At 40.1% G+C, this 18138-nt stretch overlaps 1 protein-coding gene across 2 annotated transcripts; it reads left to right on the top strand.

The window, feature by feature from the left end:
* The first annotated feature begins 6404 nt into the window (after positions 1–6404).
* synpo2b (synaptopodin 2b) lies at positions 6405–17476 on the top strand. Of its 2 annotated transcripts, XM_078166266.1 has the most exons (3): positions 6405–7070; positions 7933–9992; positions 14699–17476. In XM_078166266.1, the coding sequence occupies exons 1-3, from the start codon at positions 6422–6424 to the stop codon at positions 15224–15226; spliced, it is 3237 nt and encodes a 1078-aa protein (XP_078022392.1). In that variant the 5' UTR covers positions 6405–6421; the 3' UTR covers positions 15227–17476. The 2 variants fall into 2 exon arrangements, with proteins under 2 accessions (XP_078022392.1, XP_033480696.1); XM_033624805.2 differs by lacking the exon at positions 14699–17476 and having other exon boundaries at positions 7933–11369.
* Positions 17477–18138: the final 662 nt, after the last annotated feature.

The raw sequence follows: 18138 nt of genomic DNA, 5'->3' as shown, positions 1-18138 counted from the left end.
CAAAAACGACTTGCCGATAAATGAAGATTTTTTTTAGGGCTAAATGTTTAACAACTGAGTAAATGAATAGTAAATGAAGATAATATGAAATGACACAAAATCAACAGTATGTATAAATGGATTAAGACAAAAGGTTACACTTTTGTCAGTTATTTAGTTTGCCGATAGTGAGAGATGGTATGTGACTATAGATAAACTGGGGACGCAGGGATGCGCATAACCATTTACGTAACGAAACCTAAATTAAGATCAGAATAACTAAGTCTCCTATTCAACATCAACTCTTATCACAACACAGCGGCTGCATCAGGTGAGGGGAATTCTTTGCCTGCCCTTTTAGCAGCGTTTAATCAGGCGGACGTTTCTCCGAGGACCCCCAGACTGTCACTTTGCAGCTCCCGGACCTGCCAGCAGAATGAAACTGGCTGGAACACAGTGGTGGAGGAGCGGTTGAGCCTGACTGCGATGTCCTTCAGGTGGCCCTCAAATGTCGGTTCTCTTAGGCTGCAGAAAGTCTCTTGGTTTGGCAAAAGATCCACTGTGGCAAGTGGCTGTCAGCCGCTGGATCTGATGCATCTTTGATGGAGTTGCAGGTCGAACAGTAGCTCATTTATTTAGCTGTGGCTACTCACTTATAATAAAGTTGAAAACAATCTCGTGGAATTGTCCGAGAGATTTAAATGATGGAAAAGTTGACATATGTTTTGAGAGTTAAAGAGAATACATTGAAAAAGAACTGGAACAAATGGAACATTTACATGAGACATGACACCAACTAAAAGGATGCCTGACTTGAAGACACTAGAATACGGAAACCGTCCCAAATAACCAGTTATTGTATTTGGTTTGTGTATCACATTGTATTAGCTCTGTGTCAGTGTGTTTGTACTGTTTATATATCTGTGAAAACTCAATAAAAATGTGTTTAAAATAAAATGTTTTCTTTCTCCAGTTCTCATGTTTGAATGACTGTCCAGAGACAGTGGTTCATTTTCTGTCTGAAACATGTCTTCTACACTTACCACTATCGAATGTAACCAAAGCTGCATTATCATAGCCATAATTCTCTTTTATCATATTAAATGTCTCAAAAACTCATTTTAAGGACTGAAAATGAAATACTACTTTTGCGAGACAAGCAGAGAGCACAAGTGTACACAGCTGTTGACATTTGACCCCACTTAAATCACCAGTTATTTCAGGCAGTTGACTTGTTGTTCCCAGTACGTCACCTCTATTTATAATGCTTCAAATCTGAAATGATCATCAGCATTTCTCTGTATTTTCTGACATTTCATTAAAAAAAAAACATCAACCACAGTAACTAATATGAGCGTTACTTGCTACCCTGATTTAACACATAGCCTATAATTTGTTTGTAACTTTACTTCATGTTAGATTACAATATGCCCAAAGGTTCTGTCAATTGAGAGACAACTTAATATGCTTAATACGTGCACAAACACAGGAACTCAACAGCACAAAGAAGGCAGGCTTGAATCAGCGGCTACTCTGATCTGTACCACATTCAAAGCTTGGCACTCTTCCTCAAACAGCAGCCAGTTTGCAATATGCTAAATGTGAAATACAGTGGTCTCATTTGCATGAGATACAGTGACCTTGTTACAATTTCCATTAGTACAAAGACTCACTCCTCATTTCAAGGAGCCAGGGAGATAGCCACATGAATTCAGATCGAGCTTCGTATCTTTACAGACTGTGGGAAGCAGGGTTAAATTATGTCTTCAGTGCTCAGCACAGCTTCCCCAAAAGTGATGAATAACCTGAGACCGAACATGAATGACACTTTTATATTGTGGGACGATCATTAGCTCCACAGTGAGGCCGTGAGGTCATTAAAAACAAATGCATTCATCTTTTTGGGAGCATTTATCACTGAGGAAATAAACAACTATGACAACATAAGTGCTTTATGAAGTTAAATCTAAGTGGAAATAATGATTGAAAGTGAATATCAGTGTGTGTGCTGCAGCTGGAGTTGCTTCTCCATTCCCATATTGCTTCTGCAAACCACGGTTTCAAACTTCAGTTCCATGTACGGGTATCCTGTCAAAGAACAGCAGTCTGACCTCATCTATTTACCATACAGCAGCTTTATAATGTGCCATTTTACCCTGATTTCTTTTAACCCTGTTTCATAACTCAATCTGACAGCAAACGCTTATTAATGCAACTTTTAACTGTAGTGGTTGCAAAGTAACATGCAGCACATCTGTGCTGACTTTGTATAAGGCGGTTTGCTAATGTCTTTTGGTGAAGTTATGACACATACACTGACAGCAAGCTGAAAACACATTTTAAATCACTCTAAAAATATCTACTATTTTTTCCTTAGGATCAGGGTCAACATGCTATAGCCGCACGATGCTAACTCAGCTGTGTCCAAACGGGGATGGGGGCAGGAGTACCCTTTTCTCCTCTCTCTTTAAATACGGTAGCATACATGAATGAGCAAGGCTGCACTATGAGCAAGGTGACCTGAACCTGAACATCTGCAGTCTGCAACAAGTGCTCAGGTTCTCTCCTCCACAGTCCTGCAGTGAAACCAGCAGGATGTGAAGTCTATAATGCTGGATTTTGATTGACGAGGATTTCTTTTTGGACAAACTTTCTTCTACAGTTGCTTCGGGAGTGAATAATGTAAGTAGTGGATAATGTTTGCCAAGTACTTTCTTGCTTTCTTGATCCTCCTTTAAGAAGCTTTCTTGTATCAGAAGCCATATCTCTGTTTTATTCAGCATGCTGTTGTGAATTTCATTTAGTGAGATTTTCTCAAAGTCTGCTTGCTTTTGGCTTTGATGGACACTTCTACATAGTAATGAATGAACAGGTTAAACTGAATACTTAGGCTTAAACTTATTACACCATCTTTGGGTGTTTAATTCTTTTCGTATGGTTCCCTCCTGCACCAGAATCTATTAAGCAGTAAGATACATCTCTCTAATTGCTGCTGCACCAATTTAATTCTAGTTTAGATATAACTTCAGTCAAGAAATATCTGGTTTGGCTGTATATTCAGACTCCTGACATAAACAACTAAAACGTATTTGCTGAGGCTGTTTAAAACAGGTGCTTCTCATTAGTGCCTAAAGTAAGGCGGTCTAATTGTGTAATAAATGGAAACATCTAATCCGCTAGAGCTCAATCCTCACAGGGGTCATCCCCCAGACCAAAAGTTCACCCGTTTGTCAAGGATGCTGACTCCCCGTCTCCATGGCTATGAGTCAACACAGTGAAATTACTGCCATACTAGGAAACAGAAACTCCCGTAGCACCAAAGTAAGGCTTGATGATGGTTTAGTGTTAAAACGAAGTGGAACCAAGTGTGAAGAGAAGCGTGGGCATGGGACAAAGAGTCCAGGGGTCTGTAGCTCTTAGTAATCCCGGAGCCGCATGTGTCATAAGGCCTCTTTATAGCAATGGAATAAAGATCCACGCAATCTAAAGCAGTTAATCCGAGGCTTCAACAATCTTCAGTTGAGCAGTGTTGCACCACATGAAGCCATTCCACCTGCTGCAGATAGAAATGTGTGCGTGAGCTGTATGTGTGCAATGATGCATAGAAGTGTCATTGTTTTCATTGGTGAATATTGCTCTTTGTTATCAATGATGGTCTGTCACTCCTCATAGAGTTGAGCATTAGTTGCCGTATTATACTGTCCTGTTCAAATGAATAAAACTAGTTTGCAGTGCAAATGCTCAGACATAAGTAGATGAGAGAAGGGCCAGTAAATTACCATTACAAAAATATGGTCAGCTATAGTATTTAATCTGGGAGACACCTTATGGAATTATAACTGGTTCTAGTGTTCAAGTATTATAGTGTACTTATGTATTGCACATTCGTATAGTCTATTGTACAGCTCTATTTGCTTATGATTAATAATATAAAAGGGAATTTGTTGTCATTTTCTCTTTTTTTCCCCTCTAAAAAATGCATGTTATCTTTCAATATTTTCCATCAGTGGACTCAGTGTTCCTCTAAGTGTGCAAACTGAAAAAAAAGAAGAGCAGGACTCATTTAAATTGGTCCAAATTTGTAATGTAAAGATGCATTCAACTGTGAAATAGTGTCAGTTTGTCTCAACACTTAAAGCTTTGTTCTAGAGAGCTGCTGTAAAGATTGCTGTGACAATATGTTGGATATTCATTGATCTACAATGGATGCATCCTCATGTTGACCTTTACCTGACCTCTGGTGCTGCCATTAACCCCCATGTCCTCTTGAACATTACTGAAATCCAAAGTGGCAGACTGATGTGAAAGCATTTCAGGCATATGTTGGAGCTTTTCTGAATAGCAACTTTCTGGCCAAAATGTCAACCTGTAATCTTACAGTAGGCAGATTGAAATTAAATCTCCTGTCAGCATTTATGCTCCCATTAGAGGAACAACACCTCTGAAGTTGCCTTTCCTCTAGCGCCACCCTCAGGATAAAAACTCTACCCTTTTGACCCAGCTATTTTTAAGGATCTAATAATAGCATTATCATTTTGTTTTTTTGTGACTTTGCAGCAAGTACAAGCTGCTTGCATGGCTTTAGACTTTGAGTGCTGTTGATTAAAGTCTGTTGTTTCTGGAATGAATTTAAGCGTATAAATTTTCTCTCTGAGTGACTTTAGTTGAATAATATTTGTAGGAAAGACACAGGTGGCAGGAACGGTCCTGTGACCCTTTGAGAAGTAGTTTTTGACGGTTTATTTCGTCACCCTATCAGGTCTCAAATTAGCTTTTCAGATGTGATGAAGAACTGATACGCATGTGCTTTACAGCCTATGATTTTTTTGTGTTACACATTATAATCTATTTATTGCAGCTGAATCAAAGGAGTATGTTGTAGACACTTTGAAAAGATAAATTATAGAGTGTGAATGTGAAGATTTTATAGCTCGCAATGTCTTTTTTTTTTAATTATTCTGGTGATCGGGGGTAAATTTATATAACTCATGGTCTGAAGTGTTATGGCACCACCCTCTGGAAGACATGTGTTTGGGAATGGAGAACTTGTGTTTGCAGTGAAATCTAAAGTGCTGTCCCTGCTTTCCAAACAATAGCAGACAACTGAAATGGCTTTTGTTCTGAATTCTGGCTGGTCTATAGATGAATATTCTGTCTAATATTGACAACATGAACAAACATGATGTCTGTATTAAATTTAACAGTTTCATATTAGGTTATAAAAGCACCATTTTATGTTCATGTCAATTTACTAACCTGAAAATGGGGAAAGCAGCAAAACTCTTGAATTTAATGTCAGTTTCGGCCAAAATAATTGATTGGATGGAAAAACACTGACCGCTGTTTTGCACTATTTTCTGTTTTTAGTTTAGTTTATTTAAGAAGGGACAGCACATATTTAAAGGCTATTTTTCATCTTTAGTCCCTGTAGATGTTACATAAGGCTACCTAAAATACAACAAAGCACAAAAAAACAGAACAACAAAAAAAGAAAAAGCAAAGAAAGAAAGAAAAAGAAAACAGGGCAGACAGTTTTAAAGACTTTGAACACATCAACAAGATATGATTTTAACATGACTTTTTAGTTACAAGAATGTAAGGATCATCAAATGTGTGATTTGGCACACATTTGATGATATTAAAGGACACACAATTTTTAAAAGCACTACAGGCTGTCATGGATTTTCACACAATAACTGATTACCAGAATAATTCAAGAGAATAACTTGGTAGCCTGTTTAAAAGATTATCTGTTAACACAATTTAACTTCAGTAACAAAACAAACACTGCTTGTAGTGAGGGAGCAGGAGGCTCAGTATTTCTACTATGTATAACACAAATTGTCTCTGAGATTCAGTTCTTAAATGGAGATGCTGATTGCTGGGCTGATATTTGTTGCAGTGATAGATGAGAGCTGCGGCAGGAGAGAAATCTCTCTGTATAAACAGGAGTACGGAAAACAGCCACCCAATTGTTTTGCTTATCCTCTTGGATGTGAATGCTGTTTCCCCCCTTGATATTACATACCATTCCATTTAGAGCGATGGCAGCCCCGATGAGACTGCCAGAGAAAAGCTGCACTTCCTATTGGGGATAGGAATAATTCAGATGGTAGTTCAAAATATTACAAAGTGTACTAATGCTGACATGTCTTGATCTGAAGAGTAAACACTTCAGTGAAGGAGTTTGTTGTCATGGTTGTTAGGATTTCAGTATTTCTGCAAGACTGTCAAAGTTTGACAAATCATTAAACCTAGTGTTAACACTCATGTCTGTCCAGGATTGTTTTCTGGGGTTCATTTTATACAGATACCATGTAATATTTAAAGTGTGATACATGTGTACTTATTTTCAAAGGGCTCCTTGACCTGAAACACTTTGTTTGTGTCTTAATGAAGGTGTTGTTGGTGACACCCAGGATATTGTGAAACAGCATTAGAGATGGAGCCAGAAGTCGAAGACCTTGACAACAACGACAACTCAGTGCCTTGGTCAGGTTCAGATGGTTCCCAGGAATTTTGTGAGTCTTATAACGAAGATGATGCCAGTGATGAAGAGTACCCTTTAGACCCTCTCCCTGCTCGCAGATCAAACACAGATCTCGAGTCCCCAGAACGCCGTCAGTCACAGGACTGGGGACCTCCAGGTGAGCGACGCTCCCTGCGTGAGCTGAGTGGAAGTGAAGACGATGTTTCATACCAAGAAGAGGATGACATCTACCTCAGTGAATCAAGAGAGTCCATTACAGAGTCTCCTCACATCCAAAGATCACTGTCCCCACACCCTGAGCGCCCCGACTCGGAGCCACACACTGGCCAGATAACACGTCAGCATTCCTACTCATCCTCCTCCTCTATTGGCCGTGCTGCTGATATGACCCTGGCCTTGACCCTGGCCGCAGAGCAGCCCCAGGACCTAGGCAGTGGGAACAGGAGGGTTGAATCTTCAGAGGAAGGAGGGAGTAGTGAAGCACCTCCTGCTTCTGTCTTCTTTGGAATTTCAGATGAGGCTGCTGAGCAGGCAGAGAAGTGGAACTCGGAGTCTGACACAGATCTGTGCAGACCGGACAGGCACAGGGCAAGGTCCACACGTAAGTATCTATCTTCTACCCTCACTTGTTAGATTCCAGTGGACATATGAAGCGGGTGGTGCAATCTCTATAGCATATACTAAATGTTTTTTTTAATCATGCGTGACTTATTAATAGATAAGATACTAATTTGTGTTTGTTTTAAAAGCAGCCTGAGACGTGAACTAACTTTTGATAATAATCTTAAATAAAAATTTCTGCCTGTCATTATTTTTGGTGTTATACGAAGACTTTAATCGATAAATAACATTTGCAAAGCACCATGGGTTCTGGTTATTTTCATGCTGCAACGTGGGGTCTATTTGAGGTGGACTTAGAGGGAGAATTCCCATGGCTTTAATAGTCAGAGCAGGATAAGAATAAAATATGACCATATGATGAGGCTGGCAGAAACAAATTTGACAGACACCAGCAAGTGTCACCCCGGCCTGTCACCCGATCCCTTTTCCAATCGTAACTTGACGGCAATGGAAAGTGAGCTCCTCACTTTTCTTGCCTCATGGACCCCCCTAAGTTAGCTGTAAGTAAATATGATGCTTTTATTAGTGTGCTTGCTTCAGCAGGGGCAACTTTAATATTGCTTTTGCTTGTGCTAAGGTGTGCTTGCTTCAAATAATAATGACAATAACATAATAATAATAATGGTTGGTTTCATCTGAAAACTGAGATCAAACTGAATTGAATAAAATCCCAGAATATCTGTCTGTTATATGACTTTACTCAGCACTGATCAGTTAAATACTGTACCTTTAAATGCCAATTGACTGACAACATATCAAAATAAAATAATGTGTATATATTTCCATCTGCATCTCCGTTTTTTCTTTCTTTTTCACCGTCCCTCTCTCCTCTTTTGTCCCAGGGCTCGATCACAGCGAGAGCCAATCGGAAAGACACGTCAAGGAGACCAAATCCAAATGTAAGCGAATTGCTCGGCTTCTAACGGATGCACCCAACCCTCAAAATAAAGGAGCCTTGCTGTTTAATAAACGCCGTCAGAGAGTCAAGAAATACACACTCGTGAGTTACGGGACTGGTGAGAACAAGCTTGACAGCGAAGACCAAATAGAGGAGGAAACTGAAGAAGTTAGATCAACTGGTTATAACTTTGTGGCAACAAGTGAATCCGAGCTCGAGGAGGAGTATTCTGTTTATCACCAGCAGCATAATTTAAGTCTGAATTGGGGAAGTGTTCGAGAAATGGAGGCACTACCAGAAACGAAAGGAAAGGGCGTTCTGATGTTCGCCCAACGCCGCAAACGGATGGATGAAATTGTGTCAGAGCGTGAAGAACAGAGGAATAAAGCATTACCTGTGGAGACGATAACAGAACACGAACGTACAGAAGCACAGAATATTTCTGACCCTGAGGAAATGTATGTGCATGCTGATCAGGCCGACTACATGGATGCAAATCTTAAGCAACATGTAGAATACCAAGAAGATATTCAACAGATGAACCACCTATCGAATGTGCCAAGACCGTTGGTGCCAAACAGAACTGCAAAGCCCTTCCTTGGATTTAATGTCAGCACAACTGCTCCTGTCATGCCTGGTGGCGATGTTCCAGCGATGAAGAAGCATGAATCAAGATTCAGAGTACCTGTGCCTATTAACACTAACCCACATGTTTGGTCCCCCACTGGAGACATTATAGCCTCAAGAGATGAGCGAATATCTGTCCCAGCGATAAAGACCGGCATCCTACCAGAATCTAAAAGGAAAGCTGCTAATAAACAGCCATCAGCGCAAAAATCTGATCCTCACCTTCAAAACAAAGGGGACAGGAGGTCTTACATTGAGCCTGAGGAGGACTTTTTTAGTCTCGGTGCTGAAGCTTGTAACTTCATGCAACCCAGAACAGTAAAACTCAAACATCCCCCTCCAGTTGCCCCAAAACCTACCATCAACCCATCCTGCCCACCTTGGATGAGAAGGAGCCCCTCTGCCGAACCCTTTATTCCACCAAGAAGTCCGGTTTCACAACCTTCTCACAGTCCTGCGGGGCCTCATAGTCAGCATTACTCACCACAGCAAGACTGGGCTCAGCCTCAACAGATGGCCAACCACTGGGCACCAGATCAGACTCAGGCAACACTTCAAACACCTGCCAGTGCCTGGGCTCCGGCCTCTTCTCAGCTTCATCTTCAGCCAACCACAAATAGCTGGAGTCAACAGCCGTCACGATCCCCTGTGAGTATGCAGGCCCGCAGTCCTACTTACAGCCCACATCAACCAGCTTCACCCGCAAGGAGTAAGTTAGAAAGTGTCCCAAACTCAGTTGCCTCTTGCCCACCACAAGCAGGGAAACCATATGTCCAAATGTCAAAAGCATCGCTGTCTTCTCCAAAGGGTCGAGTCTCAGACAGAGGTATCAATCGGGCCGGTGATGGTTCAACTATGGCGGGAAAAGGCGCAGAGTTGTTTGCCAAAAGACAGTCCCGTATGGAGAAGTTTGTTGTCGATGCTGAAACGGTGCAAGCTCACAGAGCAAGATCCCCCTCCCCTACTGCGTCCCTCCCTAACTCATGGAGGTATTCCTCCATTGTCCGTGCCCCACCTCCTTTATCATACAATCCTCTTCTTGCCCCTTTCTACCCTCCATCAGCAGCCAAGCAACCCCCTTCTACAAGCCCCAAAATCAAGCCTAAGACCAAACCAAAACCTAAAGCAGCCCCAAAGCACCTCAACTCCTTAGATATTATGAAACATCAGCCTTATAAGTTGGACTCCTCGCTATTCACATATGATGCAGCCCCTGAGGCCAAAAGCCCCAGCCCCAGCCCCAAACCAACTTCAGCATCCAAGTTTGAGGCTACCAAAAGCCTCAAACAAAGATCTGCCCTTTCTCATTCTCCTTACAATGCCTCTGAGCTCGTTGTTCAAAGCGAGCCAGAAGTCCCCGCTAAGTCTCCTATATCGGTAAGTTCCAAACATTCTTCTGCCCGCCCGCAAAACACAAGATCAGCTGAGCCTCTTGCAACTGACAAGCACTTGGATGAAAAGCACACTGTCACGCCGCCTGCAGCCCCTCACACAGGCAGTAAGCAAGCACCGGCCACCCGGCCCACAAGCGCATCCTCCCAGCATTCATCTGTTGGTGACAGCATAGCTTCAGCTTATTCTCCTGCATCTCTCATTGCTAGAGGCGCACTTCAAATGGCACCTCGCCCGAAGTTCTCTGCTAAGAAGCCAGCAGTGGCGAGCAAACAGTGGAGGCCTGTTGCTGTTCTTCATTAGCTCTAATACTGTATTTGGTCATGCGCTGGTGCAGTCACCACTGAGACGGTAGAACACAGTTACATCTGCCCTGCAACTCGGTAGCATCTTAACTTAACAGCTGGAAATGGTTAGACGTTTGTCTAAATGTAGGTCACATCCAAAATAGTTTACAGTACGCAGCTATGAGGGTATATTTAGCTGGAAATGTGAAGAAACCATGTTGAATGTACAACAAAGCAAAGCTTGCTTAAAAATGTAAATCAATAGAATATTAAATAAAATAAATACAGAAATAAATAATTTTGCACATTATACCATCTTCCTCAGATGTGGGAGGTGCATGTGTGCTTGAAAAAGGAAATGTGAGACTAGATAATGTTGAGTGATTCTCAGGAAGTGCTAATACATGTGCAATAATGTGTGCAGAGAGCCTCGTTCAACTGAGGTCTCTAGTTTGTTTTTCTTTTGTTGTTGATTTTCTTTTGTAAAAAAAAATGACTACTTGCATGAATTTTTTATGTGTTAGTGGTTATCACTGGCCCCAAAAACTACACACAACAATGACATTTACTAACATATTTATTTATTAAATTAATTAATATTCTGTCATCTGGGATAACAGGAACTCACAATTATATATGCAAAATATTCTTAATTGTTTAGTGTGTCTGGGGAGAAACTGTCAATGCACTTCTTTTTTTTGGATGCACAGAATTTGCAATTCCTTCAGTCTCATTCCAAACTGACATCACAACCACTAAAAGCACTAACATTAGTTGTGATTCTTAACCCTGATGACTTTAAATGTTTCTTTTTATGTGGATATATATTCTGCAGTTATGGCCAGTTATTTAACTGTCAGTAAAGTCATCAGGCATTCTGTATCCTAATCCTTGATGTAAAACACGAGCTACCACAGAGATTTGACGATTGATCCACATTGCCAGCAGCAACTCAAAATGAAAAAAGGAAACAGTTGTCTTGTTTGTGTTTATGTCTCTGTCTTTCAAACATATCACTGTTGATTGCACTTCTTGTTCTCAGCACAACCATGCTATTAAATTTCTCTTTCTCTCTGCGTGTGTACTTCCTGTGTGTGCCACGAGCCTCTCTTTTTCTGCACCACTACTTTTTCTGAGTCACCCATATTTCCTCCTTCATCTTTCTCACTGCCTCACACAGAATTTATTCATATTTACTGCACCTTCAGCAATGCCAGTTTTCCATGATTCACTGCTTTATTGGCTGTTTTTAATGAGTTATTGCTCATATTAATGTAAAATGGATAATTGCTGAAGGTTAACACCATAACTGACCGGTATGACTTCATGTTTCTGGACTGATGTATTTGTTTATTTTCACAGCATTTCCATAAGACCACCTTTGAAGCTGTAATTGGTAACTTTTATTAAAAAAAAAGAAGAACCATTTGTCATATTTGCTGAAACTGTCACTATATCCATGTCATATTATATGGTAAGACAGGTTATCATGAAAAAAATCATGTTCCTCTGCCTCCTCGTATTGCTTATAATGGCTTTCCAGTTGAAGAACTCATCAGAGCTGAGGAGTTTCAAACAAAGCTGTCAATCATGTCAATCACTGCCTGTGAACTGTGTTTAAACTGTCAAATTAGGCAGCTCTGATTAAAAAATAAGTCAAGATTCTGTCACTCCATGGCCTATTTCTCGCCTCAGATGTTTTCAGAATCATATTTTGGCGAGCTGTTTAGCTTGTAAGATGAGAAGGTTTGCTCGGGCTGGTGGGTGGTGCTTCGTTTTTGTTTGAAGGTTTTCAAAATGGCAGCCATGTCACAAACATTCTAATTTTACAGCTAAACAGTACACTAAAATATGTTTCTGACATTACATCCATAAACGATAAATACTGGGTGCTGGACAGAAGAACAAATCCAACAAGATCCAATAGGTCAGCAGACCAGAAACTGCTCTTTTTGGAAATTGATAAGATAAAAGATAAAACTTTATTGATCCCACACCGGGGAAATTCACATGTTACAGCAGCTCAAATAGCACAGATAAAAAAAAAGCCAGTTGAATGGCAACAGAATACTTACAGAATAAAGATAATATACAAAAAGATTTCAATCTTTCTAATCATAATTAGAAAAATATAGAATAAAATGTACTAAATTTGGACACAACTATACACTCAGTACTATTTACATTATACACCTTTCACTTATGCACATATTGAACAAGAATATGTATATATGAATATATGTATGGGTATATATCAACAGCTGTACAGGATGTGCAGACCTGTTCTTATATTTTCGATTCTAGCAAATGCTATTAGAAGCATAACTAGTGGGAGGAGGAAGCTGATAGTCTGTCACATGTACTTCTGTGTGGATGTGGTACCAGTTTCGGCAAATGTAACAATAACATACTTTTATAAAAGTTACCAGCTGTATCTTTAACTCTGAATAGACAAAAGTTTGGATCTATGATCTTGGCCCTCAAAAGATAATCTGCACACTTTTGTTGAGCGGTGCTGATAGTCTATTGAAGGGAAATCCACCCTAAAGCAGAATTTACATTTTCCTATTCCAATAATATCTTGAATGCAAATATGTACTGTCACAGTAAAAGTATGTTATCTGTATTTATAGAATATATGTTTTATTATATTTAAAGACAGGCTGGATTCTGCTTAGGTTTTGAGTGTATTTTATAGTTCTTAATACTCATCAATGTAGTCATTCACTCACAAATATTCTCCCCACACCCTAAGATCACTCAGCTACACCCAAAACTAGCACAACAACCTCTGAGTAACAAATATTCTAGTATGGTATATTGGCATATCACTAAGTTTTTCTGCTCACTAGAAAGATACAAACACTAGTAAATTGAGCATAGAAATATACATTAAGAAATGGATTATTTGTGGTGAAGGATAAGTCAGACACAATCACGTTAGCTGTGAAAACTAGCTATCAATACTGGCTAATGGTGTGCCACTCATGTTTAGATATATGGTCAAATGGTTTATGCTGAGACAGTCACATTACATGGTTATTTATTTCTTTAGCTGTTTTAAACCAAGAGAAACAACCAACACGAACAGGAGCTATTTCCTGGTTTTTTTAGTTTTTTTGAAGTTTATGGTTTATATGTTAAATCATACCGCAGCTGGTAAAGGTTGCTATAGATGTGCTAATAATACGGTTGTTCCAACTGACATGTCCGAACTGTAGAACAGACAGTATCCCTGTCAAGTATCCCTGAATACTGATTACAGTAGTGACCATGATTTGAGGAAAAATAGGCTGCAGTCTAGGCTAGATGTACAATGAAACCAACATGTGAATTGTCCTGTAGGGTGGATTTCCCCATTATGCACATGACACAAAGACAAGTGGGCACAGATATAGCTCCAAACAAGGTTCTATAATCGTTTAGATGTCTTTGTCGTAGTAATATTGTCACTGTGCTTGATTTAAGTTTCTTGAACCAACAGCAGGTAAGTTCTTAAGTCTTCATTTGTTTTTAATCTTTGTTAATGTCAAATGCTGCTACACAGATCATACGCACGCATATATATCATTTAAACCTGTTTAGGGGATTTTAATAGAAAGCTCAGTCCTATAGTTGGTCTATAAATCTTGACATTTTTAAGTTGTTTTAGACAAATAAAAGGTCCTGTGAATGGGCCCTACCCAAATCTGCAGCAATTGTTTTAAGTTAATAAGTACTGGTGAATATTTTGGTTCATAAAATATGATAATCATTGCATATATTTAGGATTAAAATGATCATTGGTGGCCTCCATGACACCATCCTAGCAGATGGGTCACAGAAAGCGTTCCCCTTTTTTCTCCCCTGTGGGTGGCCCTGCCAAAATCAACAGTCCCATTTAACAGAAAATGCAAAATATTACATTTATTTCATGTGCAAAAAGTAACACCATGTGAATAAATGTGACAAAAAATGAATGTTTCAGTCAAAGGACAACTTACGAAGCACAACTTGCAGACTAATTCCAGAGAAATAAATAGGCTGATCAGACTTACAACAATGGCCACTGGGAGGAGGGCAGTATAAGGCTGAAATGTTCACTTCTTGCTGGATGTTTTCGCATTGTGTCCCTTTTTGCCCACAAAATAAATGGATTCTTTTGCATCTTAACAGCCTCTTATGTCAGTATGCAGGGAATTTTTCCATAAAATTGAAAGTTGTTTTCTCAAAACTATAATTCAATTGTTTGCACCCACTTGTTGACGAGCACTGTCATTTAATTTCAAACAAAACATGAATAAACCTTACATAAACATTACATATACATGATTAGTTGTCCAGGCTTCCATGAAGCCAGAGGGTGGCAGCAAAGTCTGCAGCACTGCTGTAGTACCAGTCAACTAATTCGAGCTCTTCTTTCAGGGATATGGTAGAAGCCGCTCCCTGAGTCTGCCCAAGCGACTGAATTCGATGCCTTCTCCCAGACTCCTGTCACCTGTGAGCACACCAGGAATCCAGGCGTCATTTTTACCCACACAGAGGCAAGCGTCCTTTCAAGAAAAAGTCTACAAGCCACTGTCACCATGGGAGGCAGCATCCAGAAGCCCCATTGGCTCAGTGGATGATGCCTTTGTGTTTCAGGGCCTCTCGTCATCTGTTGCCACTAATGTCAAAGCCGCAGGGCACCGTCGGTCTCTGCCAGAGCCTCCAGAAGAATGGAAGCGTAGGGTGTCCCTTGATCCTGCACCTGTCAGTGCGGGTCATTACCGAGCCGCCCCAGCTTTTCAGGCACCGTTCATGAGCAGGACATTTTCACCTGAGAAACCAGCCTTCTATGGGCCTCCCTTCAGACCTGCGCAGCCTCTGAGGTCTGCCAGCATCGGATACATGGGGCAAAGCTCCAGTCCAACTGTGTACTCTCACATGCATAGTGCAATCCACAGAAGTTAATACCACTAAAATGAGATCAGGCATACATCAGATGAATAGAAACACTCTCACATTCTGTATGGTGAAAAGTGTGTTGAACATGAAAGACAAACAAGTTAATTTGGCCCCAAGAGATGGAACATGTTTGCTTTATAATGATTACAAAAAAGGGGTTGTTGATGTGTTGGCTCAAACTTTTCCAATAAGTCTGAGAGGTCTGAGACTCATGAGACGCATGTTTTAGACAATTTATTGTGTTTGTTTTAAATTGTTGATGGCAGTGATAAAAGTCGCTATCTTAATGGTACGAGTGGTCACTTGGTTTGAAGAGCACAACGACTTACTGTAGCTATTGTGTTGTGTTGAGATATTACCCGGCTAAGCATTGATGGGAGAGTCTGCAGTTGTGTCAGAAAGATCATTTCAGAATTATTATCATGTTATATCAGTTTTTACAGACTGGTTTAGGACAGAAGTGGACCACTGCAGTCAGGAAAAGTGTTTGCAAAGTGTTAGGAGAGCTAAAGTGAACGTGCAGTTGAAGAAATGTTTGGTAGATTGCCTTTTATAAAAATGTGGAGTGGTGTTGCTCACTGAAAATGCTGTTAATTTTGACATTGTTAATTATAAATATTTAGTGAGAAATGAGGCACTTTTTCCTTCTGTTCTGTGTGGCTTTTCAGTCATGTATCTTAAGTGAAGCTTTCAAACTCACTGTGATTATGTGATCACTTCTGTACACCTGAATGTTTCATATAGAGATGTCCAATACACATTCACTCATCTTGTTTTAATCTGTCTTTTCTCTCACTACTATTGCAGTGGCAATGGCAAGTATATTATGAGACTTAACATTTTGTATGTGTACTTTATATGTACTGCAGTGCATTCTAAGAAAATCCTGCAATAAGTGTGGCATCTTAAAGGAATATTTTACCTGTGAAATGACCATTTCTATATCAGTTACTCACTCTTACTTTGAATTAATGAAGAAAAATTTGTTTTTCTCACATGCCTCCACGGTGAACGGAGAATCCAAAAAAGGAACATTCTCCATTAATTAAATAAAAAAATGGGCTGCATTTAACAACTGCAAAACTATATAAAAACATCCATTTTCCGGGTGTGGCTCAGGAGGTACAGCGGGTCGTCCACTAATTGGAAGATCAGCAGTTCGTTCCGAGACTCCTCCAGTCCGCATTTCAAACTATCCTTTAGCAAGATACTGAACCCCTATTTGCTATTGCATCGGTGTGTGAGTGTGTTAAACCTGAGCAGCAGGTGGCACCTTGCATGGTAGCCTCAGTATGAATGGGTGAATGTGACTTGTAGTGTAAAAAGTGCTTTGAGTGGTCGGAAGACTAGAAAGGCACCATACAAGTGCAGTCTATTTACCATTTACCGTCAACAAACTTACAGAACTCATGCAGCATAATCCAAGTGTCATTTATTTAGTCATATGCTCAGTAATATCCAAACATATGCATGTTTGCTAAAACATTACGATTTCAAATGTCAGTGCAAATAGTCTCGTGCGAGGCCGAGAAGTGTGCCTTTGCACAGGCATGCATTTTTACACCGCATAAGCAGATTTCATACACACATGCATGCTACTCATAGGTGTTTTATATTGTAACGTTCTAGCAAAAATGCATGCGTTTGGGAAATACTGAGTGAGTACTGACTGGATAAATAAGACTTGAATTATACTGATTCATGTGTAAGGGTTTGTAAATGAATGTCTTGATATAGTTTTGCTGTTGTGTATTGACAATGATCCTTTTTTTGGATTCTCCATTCACCATGGAAGCACATGAGAAAAACGTCCTCTTCATGAATTCAAGGTAAAACACAAGCTGAGTAACTGATATACAAAAGGTCATTTTGGGTGGTAAAGTACTCCCTTAACATCGACCTTTTTCGAAACTGATGACGTATATGTGAGATTTCTCAATGGACAGAAGCTTTTTTGCCTTTATTAAATATATTTTTAAGTCAGGAGGAATAAATGTTGCATGCATACATTCATGGCATAACCCACCTTTGATGGTACACTGTGTGGTGTCAAAGTGTAACAGAAACACAGATTCTGCCACTGAGTGTCAGGGTTTCAGTGTGACTGATGTGGCCATGTTTCTTGTTTTCATGTTTCTGGCCTAATTGTGGGGGGCTTTAACCCTGTGTTTGATGATTTTCTTTAGTAAAATGTTGGGTTTTTTGCACCTTTTAAACACAAACTGAAAAATTAAAAGATATAAAAATGCTTTAAAGTGGTGTTTTTTGGCTTTAATTCAAAGAGTAAGCATTATTTTTGATTCATTCTCTGACCACATGTTACATTTCTTCTTTTATTTAGATGTTTATTCATTCAGTCATTCATTTTCCATAATTCATTATCCTGTTGGGGGTGGCGCGGGGCTGGAGCCTATCCCAGCTGACATTTGGCAAGAGGTCGGGTACACCCTGGACTGAGGGCCGACACATAGTGACAGACGACCATTCAAACTCACATGCACGCCAATTTAGAGTCACCAGTTAACCTGCATGTCTTTGGACTGTGGGAGGAAGCCGGAGTACCCGGAGAAAACCCACGCTGACACAGGGAGAACATGCAAACTCCACACAGAAGGGCTCTCCCTCCCCAGGGTTCAAACCCCACACCCTGGGATCGAACCAGGAACCCTCTTGCTGTGAGGCGACTATGCTAACCACTGTATACACCATATTAATGTTATATGAATAACTTGTATATTAATGTTATATTTAACACATGCAGTGCTAAAAAAAAATCGACAGTAACTTCCATAACAAAGATTACATCAGGAACTCCTCTCATGTGTCAACAGAGTATTTTTTTCCACAAGAGATTAAATGTTCACTATGTCTGAAGTATGACGACGGGTTTAGCTGCCAGGGTAACGACCTTGAAGCTG

Source organism: Epinephelus lanceolatus, chromosome 3 (genome assembly GCF_041903045.1).
Source record: "Epinephelus lanceolatus isolate andai-2023 chromosome 3, ASM4190304v1, whole genome shotgun sequence".
NCBI lineage: Eukaryota > Metazoa > Chordata > Actinopteri > Perciformes > Serranidae > Epinephelus > Epinephelus lanceolatus.
This window is presented reverse-complemented; position numbering and strand designations above follow the sequence as displayed.